This window comes from Neomonachus schauinslandi, chromosome 15 (assembly GCF_002201575.2).
Source record: "Neomonachus schauinslandi chromosome 15, ASM220157v2, whole genome shotgun sequence".
Classification (NCBI taxonomy): Eukaryota; Metazoa; Chordata; class Mammalia; order Carnivora; family Phocidae; genus Neomonachus; species Neomonachus schauinslandi.
In genome coordinates, this window is record NC_058417.1 from 37,907,260 (window position 1) to 37,934,744 (window position 27,485).

Here is a 27,485-nt window from a genome sequence, read left to right on the forward strand (position 1 = left end):
GGTCCTTGCTGGCTGTTGGCCAGCCCTCAGTTCCTTGTGACATGGACCTCTTCACAGAGCTACTCACAATAGGACAGCTTGCTCCCCCCAGAGCTGGAGCCCTGAGGGAAAGCAGAGCAAGACAGAATCACAGTCTTTTGGTAACCTAATCTCCAAAGTGACATCCAATCTCTTTGGCAGTATTCTATTGTTAGAAATGAGTCACTAGTTCCAGTCGACGTTCAAGGGAAAAAATTACACAAGGGTGTGAGTACTAGGAGGCAGGGGTTACTTGGGGGCCATTTTAGAGGCCACCAATCCCACTGAGATGATCATGTGGTTTTTGTCCTTTATTCCAGGAGGCAATAAATCTCACCAGCTGCCTATTTTTATATGGCTCACAAGTCAAGAATGATTTTGATGTTTTTAAATGGTTGAAATTTTTTTTAAAGATACATCATGCAACATGTGAAAATCATATGAAATTCAAATCTCATTGCCCAGAAATAAAGTTTTATTGGAGCACAGTTATGTCTATTTGTTCACGTATAGGCTATGGCTGCCTTTGGAAAACACTGGCAGGGTTGAGGAGTTGTGACAGCTAACTGTATGGCCAATGAAGCCCTAAAAATATTTACTTAATCTGGCCCCATACAGAAAGTCTGCTGACTTCTACTTTATTCTACTAATTATTATGAGATATTATATTAATTAATTTTCATATATTAAGCCATACTTGTATTTCTGGGATAAATCCCACTTGGTTATGATCCCAAATCCTTTCATACGTTGCTGGATTCAGTTTGCTAACACTTTGTCAAAGTATTTTTGTGGCTCTGTTTCTGAAGGATCACAATCAGTAGATTACCTTTTATTGTGATGTCTCTGGTAGCAGAAAAACACTGGCCTCATAGAATGAGTTATAACATACTACATTTTATGAATCAGTTTGAAGATTGGTATTATCTCTTCTTTAAATATTTGATGGGATTCACCAGTGAACTCATCTGGGCCTGGGGTTTTCTTTATGGGATGCTTTTGAATTATTCACTGAACTTACTTGTTACAGATCTATTCAGATTGTCTTTTTTTTTTTTTTTAAGTCTAATTTGGTTATTTGAATTAGACTTTGTCCATTTCATCTAGACTGTCTAATTTGTTAGCATAAAGTCATTTATGGGGGCACCTGGGTGGCTCAATTCTTAAGTGTCTGCCTTTGGCTCAGGTTATGATCCCAGGGTCCTGGGATTGAGCCCCACATCAGGCTCCCTGCTTGGTATGAAGCCTGCTTCTCCCTCTCCCCCTGCTTGTGTTCTTTCTCTAGCTATCTCTCTCTCTGTCAAATAAATAAAATCTTCAAAAAAATAAAAATAAAGTCATTTATGATATTCCCTGATAATCCCTTTAATCTCTATCTTTTGGGTAAAGTATTTAGTCTTCTTCATTCCTGCTTTTGATAATTTATGTCTTTTATTTTCTTAGTCTGGGCTTGTCAATTTTGATTTTTTCCCCCCCAAAACCAGCTTTTGGTTTCATTACTGTTTTTCTGTTTCCTATTTTATTGATATTCAACCTAATCTTTTTTAAGTAATCTCCACACCCAACATGGGACTCCAACTCACCACCGGGAGGTCAAGAGTCACATGCTCTACCGACTGAGCTAGTCAGGTGCCCCTAGATCCTTGATTTTAAACTTTTCTTTTCTAACATAAGCATTTGAAACTACATTTTTCTCTAAAGTATTGCCTTTGGTACAGTCCACAAGTTTCAAATGTTGTGTTTTCATTATCACACAGCAAAACATTTTTTAGTTTTCTTTGTAATCTATTTTTTCACCCATGTTATTCTGAAGGATGATATTAGGACACGTTCATTGACAGTGTTGCTCAAGTCTTCTAGAGCTTTACCGGTGTTTGGTCTACTTGATTTATCTTTACTATTTATTATCTTCCATCTACACTTTTTCCTGAAGTTTACATCATCTCATATTAATAACCACTCCAAGTTTCCTGTGATTAGTGATTGTGATAGTATAGCCTTTCTCATCCTTTTACTTTCACATCCATATTAAGTTTTCTTGTAAATTCTTGAGCATGTTTGTACTTGCTTTTTTTTTCTTAAACTTTTTATTGGTCCATTTTCTAATCTCTATCATTTCTGGGTCTGTTTCTAATCTGGTATCATTTCATGCTTTTTTGCATGTCTTGTAATTTTCACTGAATGCTGGAAATTCTGTATGCTGAGTGTCTAGGTTTTGTCACCTTCTTTAAAAAGAATGTTAGGTGGCGCCTGGGTGGCTCAGTTGTTAAGCGTTTGCCTTCAGCTCAGGTCGTGATCCCAGGGTCCTGGGATCGAGCCCCTGCTCCGTGGGAAGTCTACTTCTCCCTCTCCCACTCCCCCTGCTTGCGTTCCCGCTCTTGCTGTGTCTCTGTCAAATAAATAAACAAAATCTTAAAAAAAATAAAAAATAAAAAGAATGTTGAATTTCAACTTAGCAGATAGCTAAAATAGTTATGGATCAATTTGATTCTAAATTTTCTTCTTTTAACCTTTACTGGGACAGGTCTAGTCTAGCTTTACTACCAAGATGTGACCTTTCTGAAGTCTGTTATTAAATGCCCCGAGGTATTCTCCATTTGAGGTAGTCAGAACTTTTCTCAGCCTTATTTAAGCTCCGGCAATTTTTCAGTTTACAGTTTCCCAGTAATTGTTCTTTCCTTATTAGATGCTCTTTGCCTGGCTTTGTAAGGTCTCAATATGTGCATTTACACTTTACTATTCGGCCAAATCAATGTAGATTTCTATAGCTCTTTTTGAGTAGATCCGCCATCTCGAGACAAAAATTCCACTTTCATCTCCCTGAGCTCTGATTTCTTACTCTTCAAATCAGCCAGAACTTTGTTCTCTGCTCGAGTTCTTTCTCCTTATACCATCATCTGGAAAATACCACCATGCAGAAAGCCAGGGTAGTCATAGGGTTCACCTGATTTGTTTCTCCATCCTGTGCTGCATATTGTCCAACATCTCAAACTGGTTCTTTGCTATGTTTTGTATAGTTTTATAGTTGTTGATGGCAGGAGGGCAGTTACTGTCATGGCAGAAACAGAAGTCTCCATCTTCGCTTTTTTGTTTTTATTTTTTATTTTTTTAAAGATTTTATTTATTTGAGAGAGAGAGAGAGAGCATGAAAGGGGAGAGGGTCAGAGGGAGAAGCTGAGCCGGGAGCCCGATGCGGGGCCCGATCCCAGGACTCCAGGATCACAAACTGGGCTGAAGGCAGTCGCCCAACCAACTGAGCCACCCAAGCACCCCTCCATCTTTGCTTTTTTAAAGTTTGCGTCTTTTTTCTTTGATATTGCGCTTAAAATACTATGTTTTTGTTTTTTTTTTAAGATTTTATTTATTTATTTGTCCAAGAAAAGAGAGAGAGAGAGAATGCACAAGCAGAGGTAGAAGCAGGCTCCCTGCCAAGCAGAGAGCCCAATGCGGGACTCGATCCCAGGACCCTGGGATCATGACCTGAGCTGAAGGTAGATGCTTAATTGACTGAGCCTCCCAGGCGCCCCTAAAATATTATGTTTCTAAAGTCACTAGAACAGGCAAAAATCTGAACTAACCAGTGGTTATTTGATGATTTTAAGATTTTTTTTTTATAGGAGTGATAAAGTTAACATGCTTATGTTAAAAGGGCCCTACAAAAAGTATCTTTTTTTTTTTTTTTAAGATTTTATTTACAGGGGCACCTGGGTGGCTCAGTTGTTAAGCGTCTGCCTTCGACTCAGGTCATGATCTCAGGTTCCTGGGATTGAGCCCCACATCGGGCTCCCTGCTTGGTGGGAAGCCTGCTTGTCCCTCTCCCACTCCCCCTGCTTGTGTTCTCTCGTTATCTCTCTGCCAAATAAATAAAATCTTAAAAAAAAATAAAAAGATTTTATTTACTTATATTTAACCTACTGAGCCACCCTGGAATCCCTACAAAAAAGTATCTTATACAAACTTTTTTGCAGTTTGCTTTCTTAACTGTATGTCCTGGAGATCACTCCAGAATACTATATATTTCCTCATTCCATTTATTTAATAGTCCTCTACGGAATGACATTTGGATTGTTTCCCGTCTTTTGCTATTAAAAATATGGCAGTATTTGTTATTACAAACAGTAAAAATGAATAGCCTTGTACATAAATTTTACTCTATTTTTGTCAGTTTATCTTTGGTACGTAGGATAGATTCCTAGAAAAAAGTGTAAATTGTATGTCACTCTTCTAGATACCAAATTGGTAAAATTCTTAATCTCTGTAACATTAAGTATTCAAAAGAAAAAAATAAACAGGTTACTTATCTAAAGTAAATGTAGGCTACCGGTATAAACTCATGATTAGAGGAGGGGTTATATTTATTTCTCATGTTAAAGGGTCAAATCAATTCACAGAAATAATACTTGTTTATTATTACAAATACTCTTGTAATTCTACCAGAGTAGAATTAATAACCGTAGTTCTTGTTTTTCAGACACTGTCTTATATTAAAAGTTAACAATATTGTGACCTCAAAGAAAGGAATGAAATAAACTGTACCCTGTGTCTGGAGTGTATTTCACTTTCCTTCATTAAAACAATTCTAAAGATCCCACCTCCTTCATGAGGCCTTTTTGAACAGGAACATTCACTGAATAATCCTGGCCCCACCCTGTATAAACATGCTTCCTCATCGGCTTCACTTCACCTCACAACAGGCAACAATTTCCCTATGTGATTGTAAATGTTATTTGATACGTATTATTAATTATTACCAATAGATACCCTGGAACTAATTTTTTGGGGGCGTGCTGTTTTTTATGTCTACCTTCCATGTCTATTATGTCTGTGATAGTAAGCTCTCAAGGATGAAGGAGTGCTTTATTTCATTTATACTGTAACTGACAGACAGTACATTTAAAGGGTCATTTAATAAATGCTCTCAATATTATTACAAGTTGCTCAGTTATGTGTTTAAGATTTTATAGAATTATCTGTTTACTGTGGGTTTTTTTAAAGATTTTATTTATTTATTTGAGACAGAGAGAGAGAGAGAGCACGGTCGGGGAGGAGGGGCAGAGGGACAAGAAGACTCCCCACCGAGCACAGAGCCCAACGACTCGGGGTGGGGGGTGGCGCCTGGATCCCAGGACCCTGAGATCAGACCAGAGGCAAAGTTGATGCCCAAATGACTGAGCCACCCAGGAGCCCCTATTTACCATGTCTTTTGAATGAAAGCTACTAGAATCTTCTTGAAATATAAGTAGTCCTAGTAATTTATATTATTAATAACCCTACTGCATACCCATGGTCTATAATTTTTAAGTTTCACTTTATTTTTTTTTAAAGATTTAATTTATTTATTTGACAGAGAGAGAGAGAGCACAAGCAGGGGGAGTGGCAGACAGAGGGAGAAGCAGGCTCCCTGCTGAGCAGGAAGCCCGATGAGGGACTCCATCCCAGGACCCTGGGATCATGACCTGAGCGGAAGGCAGCCACTTAACTGACTGAGCCACCCAGGTGTCCCTTAAGTTTCACTTTAAATATCAAGATAGAATTTGGGCCAGACTCCAAAATAAGTTTCTTACGCCATTTCTATTTTAATGTTGTTTTCTCCTTTTAAAATATCTTTCCTGGGGCGCCTGGGTGGCTCAGTCATTGGGTGTCTGCCTTCGGCTCAGGTCATGATCCCAGGGTCCTGGGATCGAGCCCCGCATCGGACTCCCTGCTCGGCAGGAAGCCTGCTTCTCCCTCTCCCACTCCCCCTGCTTGTGTTCCCTCTCTCTCTGTGTCTCTCTCTGTCAAATAAATAAATAAAATCTTAAAATAAAATCTCTTCCCTCTGTAAGACTACAATGAAATTTGCTAAATATATTTAATAACCCACATTTAAAGCTAGTATAGGCAGGACACAAGGGGCTATGACTTACCCTTCTAATACATGAAATACTTACGCATCTGTTGTCTTTGTACATCCGTTTAGATTCAGTACTTCAATGTTCCTACAATTTTGTGCAAAGGTCCTTTACAGGAAAGAAACAAAGTTAAAGGTTTTAAAAGAAATGGGGACAATTCTAGGCATTACAAAAAAATAATAAAAGATATTATTATTGGTAATATTGGATGTTTGTACAAAACAAGCTCACATTTACAAATAAATTCATTTTCAACCACGAATTTTTTTTAAGATTTTATTTATTTATTTGACAGAAAGTGAACGAGCACAAGGAGGGGGAGCAGAAGGCAGAGGGAGAGGGAGAAGCAGGCTCCCCACCGAGCAGAGAGCCCGATGCAGGACTCGATCCCAGGACCCTGGGATCATGACCTGAGCTGAAGGCAGACGCTCAACCTACTGAGCCACCCAGGCACCCCAACTATGAACTTTTAAACATTGATCTTTGTGCCAACCAAGGTTACAATTACCCGAACTTACTCAAGGCTCCAAAAGAGTCACTTATGATATGAGGAATCTGGCTTTTGGTGGGGAGTACTTATTCTTGTTTTATTCTCAAGACCATACATCCCAAAACCATACATCCCAGTGTTATAAGCAATGTATGTGTGTTTGGGTTCTGAAGAGCTTAAGAATATAAAAATTATTTTAGCTTTTTCTGGGTGAGATGGTGCTGTTCTTTACTTCAGCCAAGAAGATCAATTAATCAATAGTTATGTTCTTACCTTAATGCATTGTCTCCTACTCCAAGACACCCACGAAGACTTAACTTTCGTAAAAAGCCCCCACATCTTTTTGAAATATTCTCCACTACTCGGCCCTGTAAAAAAAAGATAGAAACAAAACAAAGCAGAACAATAAGGTACCACATTGTTTTTGAAAAGAACTTTTACTTCTTTTCTTTTCTTTTTTTTTAAAATTTTTTAAAAGATTTTATTTATTTGAGAGAAAGAGTGAGTGAGTGAGAGAGAGAGAGAGCTCATGAGCATGGGGAGAGGGAGAAGCAGGCTCCCCACTGAGCAGGGAGCCTGATATGGGACTCGATCCCAGGACCCTGAGATCATAACCTGAGCCGAAGGCAGCCGCTTAACCGACTGAGCCACCCAGGTGCCCCTCTACTTGTTTTCAAAACTTAATTCAATAAAGAAATTTCAACTTACTTTGAGAAATCTTTCCTGATCAACTCATCTACCTGAAACAGGTTTACACCCTGTATTGTTTATTTTGTTCGGTTTGTGAGACACTCTGCAGTTGAGGAAATGGTGCTCTGTTCTTCTTATGCCACTATATTAACGCAGACTGACCTCCGGGTTAAACTGCAGCTACTGAAGGACATTAGCTATCTTTACTACTTCTGAATCCTTTCCAAAGTGTTTACTATAGCACTCTAAATACAGCGGAGACTCAACAAACACTTAACAGAAGCTTGCTGAATGATTTTGTGGGTCATGTTGCTTTAAATATTTATATCCATGAAGATCAGACAACTGTGAAAAACCTAAGAGTCCAGCATAATGTCAGTGGGTATTATTTTAAAAGTACTTTCTGTAGAAATGGAAAGTTCCATTTCTTTTTTTAAAAGATTTTATTTATTTATTTGACAGAGAAAGACACAGCGAGAGAGGGAACACAAGCAGGGGGAGTGGGAGAGGGAGAAGCAGACTCCCTGCTGAGCAGGGAGCCCGATGCGGGACTCGATCCAGGGACTCCAGGATCATGACCTGAGCCGAAGGCAGTCGCTCAACCAACTGAGCCACCCAGGCGCCCCGGAAAGTTCCATTTCTAATGGAAAGTTCATGTGAGGCTTTTGAAAAACTTCTTATATGGATACTCAAGACAAGTTCCCCTAGAACTTAAAAATTTTTTAAATCTAAATCTCATTTTAATCTTATAATATGATGAGGAAACTATTATTTCCACTCTACTGACAAGAAAACCAAGGACCACAGAATTCAGGTTCATGTTAAAATAATCTAAGCTTAAGCCATTATCCTTCTCTGTTTTAGAGATAATAGGCTATATACTAAGAGATGAACTATGAGGAAGAAGTCTGAAGGGAAAAAAAAATTTCTCCCCAGCAAAAATAATTCATTAAAGGACTTTGGCTTCATTCTTTTTTCATTCTCCACAAAAACGGTCTCTAGGCTCCCCAAAGACCAAATTGCTCATCTCAATTAGAATTTAAACAAATATCATCCTCCAAGTTGTTAACTCTATTCATTCTTCAATAAGCAAATATAAAAAGACTTCCTTAAAAATGAGCACACGTTCACATTTCCACCACGAAAATAAAAACAAAAATTTTTAGTCCTATTAATACTAAATAATTCAGTATTCCATCAGTAAAACAGCTCTGCTTATTCTCAAAATCTGAGCAAGCTTGTTGGGAACATTGCAGGTTCCCATGAAGTTCAGATGCACTGAAATTAATAGTTTTTCTCTCCAGGGAAAGGAGATTTATATGGTTGGGGCTAATCTGTTCCATGCTGTAATTACATTCTAACATGAGAAATGGGGCCACACACCACATAATTATACCTCAATATCCCTCTGGAAATCAAACAGGTCAATTCGCTGCCAGTTACTGCCATCCAGAGCCAGAACATTCCAGGCCTGTTTTGAAGAAAAAGAGACAAAATGAGCAGAAGCTCAAGGGGGAAAACCAGCAATATTCAAGTTCACAATTCAAACCAATGATTGAAATTGACCAAAAAATTTCTCAGCCCACCACCATTAACTCCCAAAAGGTCTGCCTTGTTTCTGATTGATATTTTATCCAATTAGATTATCCCATAAATGAGTGGATATAGAAACTAGAAGCTAGGGGGGTTGGGAGAGGACAGATTGTGGTAAGTATATTAGCCAGAATCTCTTTTCTAACCGGAAGATTTAGTTTCTAATCTCCAAATGAGATACTTCTGCTGATGAAAAACAAGTCTCTTACTCCAATCCTTCCACTAGGAGCAAGATGAGGTGAAACCAAAGAAAGAGTAAAGTACTCTGAATATGGCTATATTCAATATACGTATTTGCTATCCATAATCACTTGGTCAGACCTGAAACTGATATAGTAACATGGGACTTAGAAAGGACACTCATTTCTCCATATACATGACAGAATCTTATTGCTTTCCTCATTAGCAATTTACTCACTGAGGCATGTTTTTCAACTGGTCATCTTTCCCTCTAACTTACTCGAGTCAGTGGAAATTTTAAAACAGTGAACGTTTAACACTTCTCATACATTTCTTCAGTTAAGCTAAAGAAAGGCAAGAATTTCGACTTTTTAGGATTAGAAAAAATGACTCCAATAAGACTTAATTTATTGTGTATCATATTTTAATGAGAAAGCTTTTAAAAGTTTCTCCTATTAAAGTATAAACAAAAGTTTTAAAATCGCTGAGTTATAAACTTAGAATATTATCTCTTACTATAACACATCAAAATGGAGTCAATACTGAGATTCTAAAAAGGAGATTACAAGCCCCAGGGTAAGTGTCACACAATCAGCCAGAAATATGTCAGGGGTATGAGGGTAAATAAAGTTATTACTTTGGAAATCTTTAAGGTTTATTACTCAGGAGTTCAGTGTTGCTTTTCTTTTTGTGGTCTCATGGCATCTTAAATGGCTAACCATGGGAGACAAAAGATAAAACTTTTAAAAGATCATAAGTTTACTAGATTCTTAGGTAAATATACCTCTGGTTTGATTTGATATTTCTCATTTCCTTCCTTTCACTAATAAGAAGAAAACATAACAAACTGAGACTAAAATTAGGAATCACAGGTTCCTTTCTAGAGTCTTTTTTTAAGGAAAAAACTAATTCATTAAGTAGTTCAAGTACAGAAAACAATCATCGCATAAGTACTGATGTACCAATTCTCCAGGTTTAACAAAAACTGGTGGTGTGCTTTCCTTTCTTTTAAAGTTAAAACATTAATAGGGAAGAGGAACCTGCAAATGAAAACAATTAAAATTCACTAAAATCAACACCCATGAGATGAGACTGCAACTTAACAAAAAGGTTTAGACATGAGTCTGGGTATATTGTTTCTCAATGATGACCTCAGCTCCATATGAAGATATTAAGGAAACCCTATTCATTTGTACCAGCCATTTCCATAGCACAAATACAAGGGATAAAAAAGTCATCAAGAAAAATCATCAAAATACTACTGACTGTTTCCAAAGTAGCTGATACACAGATTTAGTATGGCTTTTGGGATGCAGAAATTATATTAAAGTTAGCAAGACATGGTAAATTTTCTATGGCAAGTTTTGTGGGGTTTTTTGAGGGGAGTAGTGTTGGTTATTTGAAAACCTGTGCACACCTACAAAGATAAACACAATATGGGATAACCCTGTTCCATATCCAGCACTTAGGACAGTATCTCATACACAGTAGTTTCTCAATAAATGTTTATTAAATGGACAAGCAAAAAGCCATTGTCTAGTTATTTAAAAAAGTGATGATTGCATGCGCCCATTCAACGTAAGTTAATCATTACAGATCTGTATTACAAAAGAGAAAGCAATTTTCCCACAACACAGAATCTATTCTTTATATTAGTGGCAGCCAATAAGATATTTCAGTTTTGTCATAACAATATCAATTGACAAAAATAGATAAGTGAAATTAAAAACTGACTTTAAGAATGGAATCTGGTTTGCCCTATAATTTTTAAATAAATTATATTCTAAGTATTAAATTTTGAGGAAAGCAATATGGGGAAAAAACATGAGAATTAGAGCCTTGAGCCTTCCGTGGGTGTGTGTGTGTGTGCATATAAAATGAACTAGAAAAACATAATGAAACACTATTTTATTACAATTCTGAGTAGAGCATGTTTAATACTTTTTCCTTGAAAATGTTTCGTTAAAAAAAAAAAAAAAAGAAAATGTTTCCTGTTTGCATTATATAAATAGTTAAGATTTCCAAAAAATTAAAGTTAGAGACAGTATATATTGTAGAATCCTACTGCAGAATTACATGGGTTTGGGAATGCCATGCATTAAATACCAACCTCTGACACATAACCAACTAACATCTGAAGGAAACGGTTTGCCTACTATATACAGAGGCTGATATCATCAGCATCAGGAAGGGGTACCCCTATAATCATCAACAATTCTTACCCTGGAGACCTGAGCACAGCGACACAAAGTAACAACATCCAGAAAAGAAAATATCCTAAAAGAGAGGGAGACAAACTTTATTATATGATAAGTAGTTTCTTTTGATTTTTACCTATAAATGCTATGTTAATAAATGCATGAAAAGGGAGAAGTTCTTTTTTTTTTTTTTTAAGATTTTATTTATTTATTTGACAGAGACAGACACAGCGAGAGAGGGAACACAAGCAGGGGGAGCGGGAGAGGGAGAAGTAGGCTTCCCGCTGAACAAGGAGCCCAATGCGGGGCTCCATCCCAGGACCCTGGGATCATGACCTGAGCCGAAGGCAGACGCTTAACGACTGAGCCACCCAGGCACCCCAGGGAGAAGTTCTTTTGAACAAATGCAAAAAATGGGAGCAACTTACAACATAACACTGCCCATATAAAACATTGGGGGAGAAAGAAATCTTTTACTTGAGAATATATGTATAAGTACCACATAAGTTCGATTACTTATATCAAGGGATAAAATATTTCTAACTGATACAATTTGTTAAAAAGTAAAAAAAACAATGTTCACACTTCTGGTTATCAAAAGACTAGGGGAGTGTTAACTTTACAAAGAATATGACAGCTATGAAGGAAAAAAGATTAAATAATATAGTAACACCTAAAAAATGAATAACTATATTAAATCTCTATACATGTAATTCTAATTTAGGAAGTTATAAAACTCATCACTGTCGGGAAACACAGCCTAGAATTCTTCTCAGACCTACAGAAGTTAAATATTTATTTTGAAGCGTTATTATTTGAAATAATTGATTTGCTTAAAGTGTGATAACTCTCTACACTATAAGCCACCTGTAAAAACAGGTCAGAGCATCCTCGTAATAAGTGAATGGGTCACATCTGTTTAAAGCCCTCTTTACTCATGAGCGCCCTTTAAAGGTCATTTTGATCTGAATAATAAGCTAAACTCTTCTGCAAGTGCACAAGAACTGTAATATAGCACGTGCTTCAAAGGTTTAAGTAAATTAATTTTGCCTTAAGGATTTTATAAATTCCTTGAGATAACCGGAGATACCTAGGATATTACAAAATGGAGGTCAGGAAGCATTAATTTGGAGAAGAATGAAGGCCAGATTTTTTTCTTCCATAATTACTTTAAGCATAAAAACCTTCTGAGTTAGCTTAAAAGAACAAAATTTTGTTGCTTAGTGATTAGAGCCTATCAGTCACATTTTTGGAACTAGGAATAAACTCAGCTAATAATTACATCAGACAAGGGCGCCTAGGTGACTCAGGTCATGGTCTCAGGGTCATGAGATCGAGCCCCACGTTGGGCTGCCCGCTGAGCGTGGAGCCTACTTAAGATTCTCCACTCCTCACCCACTCACATGTTCTCTCTGTCTCTAAAAAAATAAAAATAAAAAATAAACTTTAAAAAATAATTACATCAGACAAAAAGTAATGTGCATTTTGTAAATATTTGTGGGTTGTTTTTTTTTTAAACTTTTTGTTGGAGCACCTGGGTGGCTCAGTCATTAAGTATCTGCCTTTGGCTCAGGTCCCGGGGTCCTGGGATCGAGCCCCACATCGGGCTCCCTGCTCCGCGGGACGCCTGCTTCTCCCTCTGCCACTCCCCCTGCTTGTGTTTCCTCTCTCGTTGTGTCTCTCTCTGTCAAATAAATAAATAAAATCTTTAAAAAATCTTAAAAAAAAAATAATAATAATAAACTTTTTTGTTATTTGGGTAAAATATACATAACATAAAATTTGCCATTTTAATCATTCTTAAGTGTACAATTCAGTAGCATTAAGTACATTCACACTGTTGTGCAACCATTACCATCACCCATCTCCAGAACTTTTTCATCTTTCCAAACTGAAACTCCATACTTAAACAGTAACTCCTCCTTCCCCTTTCCACTAGCTCCTGCCAACTACCACTCTACTTTCTTTGTCTATAAATTTGGCTACTCTAGGTACTTCATATGAGAGGAATCATATGGTATTCGTCCTTTTGTGCTTTTTTAAAGATCTATTTATTTCAGAGAGAGAGAGAGCAGAGGGAAGAGCAGAGGGAGAGGGAGACAGAGACTCTTAAGCTGACTCCACATTGACTGAGGAGCCTGCAGGGCTCGATCTCACGACCCCAAGATCATGAACTGAGCCGAAATCAAGAGTCAGACACTCAATAGACTGAGTCATCCAGGCGCCCCAGTATTTGTCCTTTTGTAACTGGCTTATTTCACTGAGCATAATGTCTTTAAGGTTCATCGAGGTAACATGTCTCAGAATTTCCTTCCCTAATGCTACATAATACTCTGCTGTAGGGGCGCCTGGGGGGGGCTCAGTCAGTTAAGCAGCCAACTCTTGGTTTTGGCTCAGGTCTTGATCTTGGGGTCATGGGATTGAGCCCTCCATCCGGTTCCATGCTCAGAGCAAGTCTGCTTGGGATTCTCTCCCTCTGCCCCTCCTTAAATAAAATAAAATAAAATAAATAAATTAATTAAATAAACCTTGGGGCATCTCTAAATAAATAAAAATCTTGGGGCGCCTGGGTGGTCAGTCATTAAGCGTCTGCCTTCGGCTCAGGTCATGATCCCAGGGTCCTGGGATCGAGCCCCAAAACGGGCTCCCTGCTCAGTGGGAAGCCTGCTTCTCCCTCTCCCACTCCCCCTGCTTGTGTTCCCTCTTTCGCTATCTCTGTCAAATAAATAAATAAAATCTTTAATAAATAAATAAATAAATAAATAAATAAATATCTTGGGGCGCGTGGGTGGCACAGTCGGTTAAGCAGCCAACTCTGGTTTCAGCTCAGGTGGTGATCTCGGGTTGTGGGATCAAGCCCCACCTCAGGCTCCATGTTCAGTGGGGAGTCCGCTTGAGATTCTCTCCCTCTACCTCTGCCCCCCTCATGCTCTCTCTAAAATAAATATACAAATCTTTAAAATAAATAAATAAATAGAATCTTTAAAAAAAATATTCCACTGTATGTGCATATCACGACTTTGTACATCTGTCCATAGAAGGAAAGGTTGGATGCCTTTCTTGTTCCCTTGAGGTGGTCCAGTTACCACCCTGATGACATTTTTTTATAGAATAAATCTCCCATCCTCTTCAGTACAGATTACTAACCACTCCCAAATAAATATAGATATCCCCAACTTAGGTACCTCAATTCCTAAAACAGTAAATTTTTCTTATGCAACAAACATTCTTGAATTGCTGAAACGCCCCTGCCTTTTCCTGTCTTCTGCTATATCGTACCTGTATGTGGAATTTCATAATCTAAAGATCCTGTTTCTGCAAACTCATCACTAACTCCTGAGCAATTTGTATAAATATATTATTACACCTGGAGGGACACAGGTGAGCAGCTTTACAGGTAATGATCCTAGTTAGACTACAGTAAACTTTTCTCCACAAAAGGAAGCACTATAGACAGACAGACATGAAACATCAGGCTGGAGGCCAAATGCACACCTAGGAGACTCTCTGAAGCACACATCTCAGCAATCCTAATTCCATTCTTAGAATGTACTGACTGGGGTTCTGAATATCAAGATCCCAAATGAGTTAGGTTTTCACCTGAATTTTGACACTACAGTACATTAAAAAGAGAGAAGACAAATATAGCCACTATGCTCCTGTATTCAAGTAAAAAGAGCTTGGTCTTTCCAGTCTTGATTTGGCTCCCCAGTAAGATGACTGATAAGCCTCAGTGCTTAAGTCCCTTCTACCACTCCATACTAGTCTGTCTAAATGTCTATTATTTTGTAAACTTTCTTTGATTTCTACTTATTCTACATACTTGACAGTGGAGATAATTATCTTTAGAGACCTGAATATAAGAATTGTTGGGATAGGCTGCCAGGGTTTTAGCCAGAGCAATGTTTTTTTTTTTTGTTGGGGTGGGGGGCTCACAATGAGCATTTATTCTTCGAAATATCGTAATGTTAATGTAAATTAAAAAAAAATCGTACAGGGGCGACTGGGTGGCTCAGTCGTTGAGGGTCTGCCTTTGGCTCGGGTCATGATCCCAGGGTCCTGGGATCCAGCCCCGCATCGGGCTCCCCGATTGGCGGGAAGCCTGCTTCTCCCTCTCCCACTCCCCCTGCTTGTGTTCCCTCTCTCGCTGTGTCTCTCTCTGTCAAATAAATAAAATCTTTAAAAAAAAAATCAGTACATGTATAAATATTTATCTATAGCATCTATATAATAAGCCAGCGTAATAAACTACATTATACTGAGCACCTTCCTGCTTTTCATTATCTTCAGGCTAAGTACCTTAGAGCGTGTTGACAATGGTCCTTTTCTCCACACTTTAACCCTTTACATAATTCCTCCTTAGATACCTATGTCCATAACCAGAATGGTTAGGTGATAACAACACTTATGGTGGTGGGCATTTCATAATGTATGCAATTGTCAAATCACTATGTTGTACTTTTTTCTTTTTTAAAAGTAGGGTCCAGGTCCAATGTGGGGCTCCAACTCACGACTCTGAGATTAAGATTTGTATGCCCCACCAACTAAGCCAGCCAGGGGCCCTGCCCTGATAACCAGAATGGTTAAGATCAAAGAGATAAGAAAACTGAGATGGAATGAAGGGTCTGCTATTGTCTAAGGATCCTCTTGATTGCTTCAATAAAAGTCTTTCCCCATCTCTTATCAACAGACTATCGAAAGACTGGACTGGCTTTAGCCTGCCCAGGTTTAAGCAAAGTAGACCTCGCCTTCCCCACCCTTGATAAAGAATACCAGGAAGCAAAAAGACACTAAAACATCATGTGGAAGAAAACAGGGTCTAATTCTACATAAAACTCACTACCATACAAAAAAAGAAAAAAACAGGGGCGCCTGGGTGGCTCAGTCATTAAGCGTCTGCCTTCGGCTCAGGTCATGATCCCAGGTTCCTGGGATCGAGCCCTGTATTGGGCTCCCTGCTCAGCGGGAAGCCTGCTTCTCCCTCTCCCACTCCCTCTGCTTGTGTTCCTGCTCTCGCTATCTCTGTCAAATAAATAAATGAAATCTTTAAAAGAAAAAAAAAAAAGCGTACAGTGGTCCTGGAGAGGTTATAACTGGATAATTCCATTTACATAATGGGGATATCTATAGGTATAACTTTTTTAAGAATAATTTGACAGTGTCTATTAAAATAAAAGATACACATATTACAACCTGCAGAAGCAAAAGTAGGAGTAAAAATGGCTTACAGAATATTCATGGCAGCATTATTTGAAATAATGAAAAGTTAGAAACAATCTTTATATAAATAACAATACTTAAATAAATATGGTACATTCGGTCAATGAACTATTATTGTACGTAGCTGACTTTTAAAAGAATGAGGTAATGCTACATGAACTGACCTAAAAAGAGGTCAATGATTATTAAGTGACAGAAACAAAAACAAGTTGTGGAAGAGTATTTATATCATGTTTTCATTATTGAAAAATATAAAATATGATACATGGAGACATGTAAGTATTGTACATGTAATATATCTAGATACAAGTGGATACATCTGCTACCTTTGGAGGGGAGAATAGACTTTTTTTGGGGGTGGGTGGATACTGAAAGCAGGGATTAAGGAAGTCAGTTGTTTACTTCTTTGTATTTTTCAAAGTGTTGGGCTAATGAGTAATTTATATATTATTTGTTAAAAAAATTTTAAAGGAACGGGATGAAGATCTTTGGCCATATGATGTGTTAAGGCCTGCTCTGAATTTAGGGTTTTTTTTTTTTTTTTAAGATTTTATTTATTTGAGAGAGGGAGCACATGAGAGATCACAAGCAGGGGGAGCAGCAGAAGCAGACTCTCCGCTGAGCAGGAAGCCCGATGTGGGGCTCAATCCCAGGACCGAGGGATCATGACCCGAGCCAAAGGCAGATACTTAGACTGAGCCACCCAGGCGCCCCTGAATTTAGGGTTCTGATACTTGCCTACTGTCTGACAGAAACTACACCACATTTTCAAAATTGGAAACTTCTTATTCCTCACAAGAGACAATCAGTCTGCAGGAACTGGTCATTAAAACTGTATGCTAGGGCGCCTGGGTGGCTCAGTTGGTTAAGCGACTGCCTTCGGCTCAGGTCATGATCCTGGAGTCCCGGGATCGAGTCCCGCATCGGGCTCCCTGCTCGGCAGGGAGTCTGCTTCTCCCTCTGACCCTCCTCCCTCTCATGCTCTCTGTATCTCATTCTCTCTGTCTCAAATAAATAAATAAAATCTTTAAAAAAAAAAAAAAACAAAACTGTATGCTAGTGTCTTTATTATCTACCTACCAGATGCAGGTTTACTAGGCCTCTGCTTTAAGTGAGAGGACTTCAGGTATTATGGTTATCATCCATCATCTTGTGGAGAATTCTGCTAAAAGCAATGTATGTTATCTGTAGCTATCGTGGACAAGAGCATTGACTCTTTAGAGAAGAATCTGTTACAGATTAAATTATACATACTTGGTTATTAATGTGGACATACTCTCTATACATACTTGGTTATTAATGTGGACATACTTCCATATTAGAAGTGAATCAGAGTTGGCAGACATAACCACCAAGAGATCAGATCATCTTAGCTTCTTAAATTAGGGCTGTGCTTTTTGGCTCCTTTTTAACTTGAATCTCAATGCAAAACTGCTCCTAAATAAACCAGATGCACACCCCTGGCCATAAAGAATAGAAAAATCAGTATCCTAGGTGTTTTTTAAATGATCTTATTGTTACAAATCTGGAGAGGACACATCAGACAACTGGTCTTCTATCCAGCTACTTACAGTTAACTATTCAACCAAGATTATACGGATCAGAAATTATGCAAACCTAATCTACTCATATCTGGTAATCCCATGTAGCACACTAAATCATTTAGTTCTTCAGGTGTACAAGTAACAACTACTTAAATTATTAACTAGACCGAGTTGACAGGGAAGTTTTGTCTTTCTAAATGAGAAGCTCTACAGGAATGTTAATGAGGGTTTTGTGTATGTTTATGTGACTATGTTGAGCAACTGGCAATATCACCTTCTATGAACACTTTTTTTTTTAAAGATTTTATTTATTTATTTGACAGAGAGAGACACAGCGAGAGAGGGAACACAAGCAGCGGGAGTGGGAGAGGGAGAAGCAGGCTTCCCGCGGACAGGGAGCCCGATGCAGGGCTAGATCCCAGGACCCTGGGATCATGACCTGAGCTGAAGGCAGACGCTTAACGACTGAGCCACCCAGATGCCCCTATGAACACTTTCTAGACAAAAATCACCTTGGCTATGCTATGTGGTACAGAATTTTGAGCACTGCATTAACCATTTATTGACATGCTGGAAATAGTTTATAATTTTTTCTTGAGGAAATAAAACTCAATGCGAAAGTAGGGTAGTGCTTTATTGTCATGGTTAGGCCTTTTATTTTCCATCAAAGGATGACAAATCTACTTGTTCACCTGGTTTGAAGTACAGGAATCAATCATCAATCCACAGCTAAGGATATTTTGACTCCAGGACCTCATAAGAAATATAATCCTTGTGCTACCCTAATCTTATGAAAATTCCAGCTAAGATAAGTGAAATTTATAGAAGACTGTTTGAAGGACATTCATGATTCCTTTAAGTATGTTATATTCTATCTGCGGTAGGCACTGTAATTGACTCTCCAACATCCACTTCAGCCCAGTTAATTAGTCTAAACCTGTCACAGTGATTGGTTCAGGCCTAAGCCAATTTGGGCTAATGAGATCGGAGAAGAGGCTTTATAGGAGTATAAATGGTTGCCTATCTCTCCCCTCAGAGTGAACAAAGACACATGTTGATCCAGTATTTGCTGGCATCGATCCTGTGCCCATAAAGAAAAGAGTTTTTAGGACCAAGCTGATGCGGCTTCTAGCAGAACAAACAGAAAATTGCTGATGACATTGGGGATCCCATAAATCAATGAACCTTGGGATGTAGGCAGCCTGATCTTTGTGTTTCCTTTTGTATGAAATAACTTCCCTTACTGTGTAAGCCCATTTCAGAGTTTCTATTACTTGCAGCCAAAAGCAACCTTGGATCAACTGGACTGTCAGAAGCATCCATTTATTTTTACATGTTATTATTTTGTTTTTTTTAACTACTACAAAGGTGCTACAAGACATGACCATATGAAATCTGTGACTGAATTTGCTATGGAACTTTACCCACAAAATGTTAAGTAGACTCTCATTTGAGAAATTTCTCTTAGAAAGTAGTGCTTTCGGACACCTGGGTGGCTCAGTTGGTTAAGCGACTGCCTTCGGCTCAGGTCATGATCCTGGAGTGCCAGGATCGAGTCCCGCATCGGACTCCCTGCTCGGCAGGGAGTCTGCTTCTCCCTCTGACCCTCCTCCCTCTCATGCTCTCTGTGTCTCATTCTCTCTGTCTCAAATGAATAGGTGAAATCTTTAAAAAAAAAAAAAAAGAAAGTAGTGCTTTCTAGAAAGAGCTCTGATTTTATGGTATAATATATGTATTTCATCTTTTCTGCTAAGAATATTATTTTAGGGGTGCCTGGGTGGCTCAGTGTTTGGGCGTCTGACTTTGGCTTGGGTCATGGATCCCAGGGTCCTGGGATTGAGCCCTGCATTGGGCTCCCTGCTCCACGGGAAGCCTGCTTCTCCCTCTCCCACTCCCCATTCTTGTGTTCCCTCTCTCGCTGTGTCTCTCTCTGTCAAATAAATAAATAAAATCTTAAAAAAAAAAAAAAGAATATTATTTTATTTGGGGCACCTGGGTGGCTCAGTCGTTAAGCGTCTGCCTTCAGCTCAGGTCCTGATCCCAGGGTCCTGGGATCAAGCCCCACATCAGGCTCCCTGCTCAGCGGGAAGCCTGCTTCTCCCTCTCCCACTCCCCCTGCTTGTGTTCCCTCTCTCTCTGTCTCTGTCAAATATATAAATAAAATCTTAAAAAAAAAAAAAAAAGAATATTATTTCATTTATGTTACCAAGAAAATTTAAAGCTAAATGTGAGACCCATCTATAGCAACTGTGTAAACTCTTACAAGGGTACATGTGTTTCCTTTCTGGTTTTGGTTTTCTACTTTAAAAAATATTTGTCATGGTCCTCATAGTTTATTTGTTATTTATTATACTTGCTCCTGATCCAAGACATCTCAAGTACTCTGGAGACAAATAAATGAGTATCAATAAAATGGGTTCCAGAGTTTACAGATGACATACTGATTTACATATATATTAGATTAAGATATGCATGAAATATTGCTAACTCATAAGACTTCAACTACCTTAATATAGAACATTTAAGCCCAGAGTGAATGTATAAGAGTACAATTAATCTGGACATACGGCCAAACCTCAATATCTGCCATACATAGCTCTTTTCTAGAGTTCTTACCAATCAATCACCAGGTGATGACACCAAGTGTCTCACTGAGCCTGGTTGGAAACCTGACCGAAATGTTGCCACATTTTATATATTTCATGGTTATATATGATGTTTTGGCCCCGAAGCTCTTCATTTCTGTGTCTGAGAGGCCTTGTATTTCTTCCTGTTTTCTTTATTTGCCATGGGTACTAGTAAATCCAAAAAGAGCTAAATATACACAATTTCTTACTCTTTCATGTCTTTATATACATATGAATTTTAAATCATGCTGCTAAGCTTGAGAACTGTATATACATCTGCCTTTTGGCATTGCCACCTGGATATCCACAGGTCCCAGAACTGAACTCATTTTCATTATTTTCTTTCAATTAACCCTGTTCTTCCACCTATTTTATCTTAGTGAAGTGTTCCCACCATTCACTTGGCAGAAAGCAAAAAACTGGGGCACCATCCTTGTCTTCCCAATACCCTCATTAGCATCACATCAAATCAATCAGCAATATACTGCCAATACCAGCTCTTAAAAACCTCTTGATAGAGCCCATCCTTCCAATGGGGTTTAGGCCATCATTTCCCCCAATAAAGATTACTGTAATAACTTTCTATTTGCTATTCTTGTCTTCAGCAAAAAAACATTTTTGTTAAATAAACAAGTATGGAGTGAATTACCTGCTTCTTCAATACCATTTTATCAGAGATAACCACAAGTAACCTAATGGCTATGAAGAAATGCCTAAAGTGGGGTCACTCTTAACAGACAGAAGACTACAAATCATCCACTTAAGAAGTCACCTATTAGTCTACCCTTAATGCTGTCTTTGGGACTGACTGCATTTAAAGGAAGAAACACGGGCGCCTGGGTGGCTCAGTTGGTTAAGCGACTGCCTTCAGCTCAGGTCATGATCCTGGAGTCCCGGGATCGAGTCCCACGTAGGGTTCCCTGCTCAGCAGGGAGTCTGCCTCTCTCTCTGACCCTCCCCCCTCTCATGCTCTCTATCTCATTCTCTCTCTCAAATAAATAAATAAACAAATAATAAATAAATAAATAAATAAAGGAAGAAACACTAGCATCAAAGAAAATATCTACAAAACCTTTGCTACAATAAATCACCAAGAGTAGGATATGGTTGAAGAATTAGTGAACATATACAACATAAAATAGAGCAATAGACTGCATTTGTTTATCATATGGGCTGAATTTTTTTAAAGATTTTATTTATTTGAGAGAGAGAGAGCATGAGTTGGGGGAGAGGCAGAGGGACAAGCAGACTCCCCCCTGAGCACAGAACCCAACACGGGGCTCAATCCCAGGACCCTGAGATCATGACCTGATGCTTAACCCTCTGAGCCACCCAGGTGCTCCTGCATTTTTTAAATTATATAATAAACACTTATTATATAATTGCATATTTTATTACAACTGTATTATTAAAAAACTTATTATAAATTATAAATTGAAAATTTATACAAATTATACATATATTAGAGTGAATTCACATTCCATGAAATTTACCCTTTTAAAGTACACAATTCAGTGGTTTTTAGTATAACCACAATGTTGTGCAGCCATAATCACTACCTAATTTCAGAACATTTCATCACTCCCAAAAGAAACCCTATACCCATTAGTAGTCACTCCCTATCACCCTTCACCACAGCCCCTTGGCAACCCAATCTCCATGGATCTGTCTATCCTGGATATTTCATATAAATGGAATTATACAGTATGTGGCCTTTATGTCTGTCTTCCATGGAGAAAAACTCTAATAAAATATAAAAATGTAAACCATAACAGGGGGCAGCTAATTACCAAAGAATCAAATAATTTCCCTGAATCTTGAGTCTTTAGGTAAACTACTATAGTACAAATTAATGCCATTATAAAAAAAAAATTGAAGTATGTCTTAGTGTACTCGGTTTATAATAACACTAAAAAACATGACCCATTTAAAAACATTTCTCCTTGGGCGCCTGGGTGGCTCAGTCGGTTAAGCGACTGCCTTCGGCTCAGGTCATGATCCTGGAGTCCCAGGATCGAGTCCCGCATTGGGCTCCCTGCTCGGCAGGGAGTCTGCTTCTCCCCCTGACCCTCCCCACTCTCATGCTCTCTCTATCTCATTCTCTCTCTCAAATAAATAAATAAAATCTTTAAAAAAATAAAAAATAAATAAATAAATAAAAACATTTCTCCTTAAGATAGCTAAAATTTTGCTGACATTTGAGGGATACTCAATATATCCAGGAAACATTCTCCAATAGCCCCAGGTAACCGAGGGTATATTGCTATTATTTCAACTATAGTTAACCAGCATGTACAAAAGCATTGGTTCTATGAAAAAATCCATTCCAAGTTTAATTCCATTATTTTTTCTTAGTATCTCCAATGTATAAGATATTACATAAATATTTATAAGAAAACAGTCCCTGCTTGCAAGGTATTTCCAATATAGTGAAGGACTCAGATGTGCAAATCCTTTGAAATGCCAGGAATACTCTTCTTCACCAGTACTAGTGTGAGATTATTTCGCACCTTGAGCAGGGACTGGGCTGGTTATGGGCTGGGGCAGTAGCAGCTAAGAGCAAGAGGCAGATGCACCTCAGTACAACTTGTTAACTTCTAACATTTGCAAGAGAGAATGTACCTTTCTTTCTCAGTCATGGTATTCTACATCAGTGAACAAAGAATAGCATGATTAAGTGCCCAAATAGGGGTGCCTGGGTGGCTCAGTTAAGCATCTGACTTTGACCCAAGTCATGTTCTTGGGGCCCTGGGATTGAGCCCCACATTGGGCTCTGTGCTCAGTGGGAGTCTGCTTGTCCCTCTGCCTCTCCCCCCACTTGTGTTCTCTCTCTGTCTCTCTCGTTCGCTCACTCTCTCTCAAATAAATAAAATCTTTTTAAAAAGTGCCAAATAAATGGGCTGTGAAATAACTCCCCTAGTTTTTTTTTTCCTAGGCAATACCTAGGTCAGATGTATATAAATTGGGGGCTGTGAGTTTTATGTTGTGGGTGATCCAAATGTAATTTTTACCTATTAAAAACGACGATAACATTGTAACTGTAATACAAGAAAGAACTTCAAATAACTTCTACCTTGTTATCTTTTTTTTTTTAAGATTTTATTTTTAAGTACACCCAACATGGGGTTTGGACTTACAACCCTGACATCAAGAGTCTCATGCTCCACCAACTGAGCCAGTCATGTGCTCCTACCTTTTTACCCTTAAAGTAAAGGGCTGTAACTCTTCTCTACAGTGCCTCAGTATATGTGATATTTTGTCACAAATACAAGTCACTTCATGGACATATTTGATATTGGGAATGGGAAGTGGGGCGAAGGGATGGATTAGAATCACTTCAAAAAAATCAGCATTATAATAAAATAAAATATATTATCTCTTTCACATTATATAGAAACATATAGCAAGGGAAAACTAGTAAACAAATTCAAATATAGGTACAAATCAGGTAGGAGAAAATTGTTTTTAAATTAAACATTTAAAATTTTGATTCATATCTAGAAAGTACAGAGTCAAGACTGTATGACAAAAGAATCAATAAATTTAAAATTCAGATAATCCAGTTCCTATACATACATGAAAATTAGCAATAAGTAAAAAATTTTAAATAGGCAAATATGATATACACACACACACACACAACACCAAGCTAAAATTAGCATTCAGACTTACCGTAATAGGAGTTCTTTGGGAAGTTTTTTATTGATTACAGCTTCATCACTATTTGAGAACATCTGCAAAAACAAAATCATTTAGTGTTACTTAACATTTTATTACATTCAACTCAAAGTTTAGAGGCAATCCTCTAAAGAGAGAGGTGAATAAGTATAGTGGATATTATAAGCTGAAGTCATATACTTAGGGACTCTTTAGGCTGAAAAACATCTTTTGAGACATTTAATTTGTTCCCTGTCTTTAGAAAAAATTAATAAAAATAGCAATCAGAAGGATGACATTATGTGGCAGGTATTGTTTTAAGTGTTTTTTATGTACTAATGTACTGAATCTTCATACTATCCTTAATCTTCATTTTCTTGTAAGGAAACGGAATTGCAAAAGATTTACTTGCTTAAAATCACATCACTGCACAGTGGCCATTTAAAAATGCCATTAGGATAGGGTGATTCTCCAAATCTAAGTCACATTTACTTGTTCAAGGAGGTGCTCAGAAACCATCCTAGGATAGGGAACATTCTGAGTTTTACATAACATGCAGAAAACTGGTAATGCTTTATAACCACCACTACATGCATTCTTGATGCACACAAGTGATCATTTAACAAATTAATCAAGTAACCCACAATGGGTACTTTTAAACAGAGTCACCATTTCTTCCATAAAGGAGATCAAGACTGTAAGCTTGTGTAGTAATCTATATAAAAAACCAAATACCTATACTCAATAAAAAGCAGAGTAATAACAGCAAACACACATGTCACTGAAGCTGAGGGAAAGATGCTCAGTCCCTGCTATCACATGTTACAGAGTTGCCTCTTGACTTCATGCAATGAACATTGAACACCCTCTCAAATCAGGCTCTCTCACAGGCAATGAGATACAAAGAAAAGGAGATGTTATCTCTGTGTTTCAGGAGCTCTTGCTCTACAATGAACACAAATAAGTAAATATTAATTATTAGAGATAAAGGACAAGAGGTATATGAGAGCAAGGGAAGAAATAACTAATTCTGCTCATACCTTGACATCTGAGTCTTAAAGGAAGGCCAGAAGTTAATTAACTAGGAGAAAAGGGGGGAGATAAGATGTATAAAAGCATGGAGTCATACATGAGGCCTTAGCATTTCATGATTCAAAGAAGAAAAAATAATGGAAGAGAAGGGATAGGAAAGTAGCAGACAAAGCGTACTTCCCCCTCAATCTCAGACATTCAAAGGGTAATTACAAAACATATTTTTTAATAACTGTAACAACCTACCCTCCAGCTAAATGGAAAGCTCTGTGAGGGCAGGGACCATGGCTTTCATATTTGCCAACATGGTTCCAAGACTGAGCACGGAGCCCGATACATGGTAGGAACTGAATAATAAATTGAACTGGGGCACCTGGGTGGCTCAGTCGTTAAGCGTCTGCCTTCGGCTCAGGTCATGATCCAGGGGTCCTGGGATCGAGTCCTGCATCAGGCTCCCTGCTCAGCAGGAAGCCTGCTCCTCCCTCTCCTACTCCCCGTTTGTGTTCCCTCTCTCGCTGTCTCTCTCGCTAATAAATAAATAAAATCTTAAAAAAAAATAAATTGAACTGTTATGTGGATAGTGGGGCTTGGTCGTGAAGGAAATTTGTATATCAGGCTAGAAATTTGAAATAATCCTGGAGAGAAGAGAAACCTAAAGAAATTAAACTCTGGATTGGTAGTAAGGACATAAGCTAAGAATACACTGAAATTATAGTTCAAGTAAAAGATGACGCAGGTCTCTGTGAGATTACAGGGCTGGTGAAAATTAAAAAAGAAAAGAAACTGGAGAAAGGATTTTTGAAGAAGCAAAAGGACTCGGTGATGGAAAGTTGGACTATCAAGTTTCACTGCAACAGAAAATCTTATAATAAAAGCTGTTGACTGACAATGACATGTTTCAGGAAATTTTATGACATCAAAGAATAATCTGCTTCCCTATAATTTCTACCCATTAGTGGAAGCTATTAAAAAAAAACATATCCTTCTTCTATAAGGCAGTCTTTCAAAATGAAGCCATCATATTTCCTCCTAAACAAGTTTAAGTTCTCAAATGATACAGTTTCTAAGATGCTACACCATGATCACTCCTCTCCAGGTACACTTACAGAAAAGAACACATGGGGGAATTATAACCCATTTAAAAAGCTGAATAATCAAGGGTTGATGACATAAATAACAATGTCTAGCAAAGAAAACTAAAGTATCAAAAATAGAGATTTGGGAGACTTTTCAGCATTATATAGCACACAACATATGTCTTAAGCTTAAGATCTTTGGAAAAAAATTTTTTTATGTACAAAATAGACTCACTCAACACCCAATCTACTAGACTCTGCCCAACTCAAATTCACAAAAGGACAATCATTTATATATTAGAAATGCTAATCTCTTTATCTTGTATATTCAAAGTATATTTATTAAATGCTACACATCTCACCTCGTAAAGCACTTTGCTCACTTGAATATACACAGTAATTAAATTGTTAAAAAATATAAACCTGCTATACGTCATTCACATGATTTCTACAACTCTAGAGATAAAAAGGAACAAAAATCACACCCAACAACTAATTTCTTTCCTTGCATCAGTCTATATAAACTGAATGGTTTTACTTCAGCTCAGGTCATGCTCCCCAGGTCCTGGGATCAAACCCAGGACGGGCTCCCTGCAGGGTCTGCTTGTTTGCCCCCTCCCTCACTGTGCATGTGAGCACATGCTCTCTCTCAAATGGATAAATCTTAAAAAAAAAAAAAAAAAAAAAGACTGAATGGTGTTGTCTCTATGGGAGCATGAAACGAAGGGAAAAAGGAATAGACAGTGTCCCAGGAGGATTTGGAAAACACCAGGCTTATAGGACATCTGTCCAGATTTACCTATCTCTTCTCTCCCTTCTGCACATATATATTCTACTCCAAGGTTCCAAGAAAGGGTAAGATCAGTGGTTCAAAACCCGTGGTCACCTGACCAGTAGCATCAGCATCAAGTGGGGCCTTCGTCAGAACTGCAAATTCTTGGACTGTACCCCAGACCTATAGTACCAAAAATGGGGTGAGGAGGAGGTGGAGAGAAAGAAGGGCAATCTGTAGTATAAGAAGCCCTTCAGGTGACACCCATGCTTTCTAAAGTGTAAGAACCAATGGACCAGATGAAGCAGACTGCAAATCTCAGGATTTAAGAAATTACAGTTCTGGGGGTGCCTGGGTGGCTCAGTTGCTTAAACATCCAACTTGGGATTTCAGCTCTGGTCTTGATCTCAGTGTCATGAGATCGAGCCCTACGCTGGGCTCCATGCTGGGTGTGGAGCCTACTTAAAGAAAAAAACAAGGGGCGCCTGGGTGGCTCA

General features: G+C 38.2%; 1 protein-coding gene across 1 annotated transcript in view; it reads right to left on the reverse strand.

Annotated features, from left to right (window-relative positions):
* Positions 1 to 24,185, reverse strand: part of FBXL20 (F-box and leucine rich repeat protein 20) — a 42,725-nt gene extending 18,540 nt beyond the window's left edge. The window contains exons 1-5 of the mRNA XM_021703987.1: positions 24,124 to 24,185; positions 11,085 to 11,139; positions 8,486 to 8,560; positions 6,673 to 6,767; positions 5,949 to 6,017 (exon numbers count right to left, since the gene is read on the reverse strand). Coding sequence (XP_021559662.1) covers positions 5,949 to 6,017; positions 6,673 to 6,767; positions 8,486 to 8,560; positions 11,085 to 11,139; positions 24,124 to 24,185 — 356 coding nt within the window. The remainder of the gene's footprint in view (positions 1 to 5,948; positions 6,018 to 6,672; positions 6,768 to 8,485; positions 8,561 to 11,084; positions 11,140 to 24,123) is intronic.
* Between the last annotated feature and the right edge of the window lie 3,300 nt (positions 24,186 to 27,485).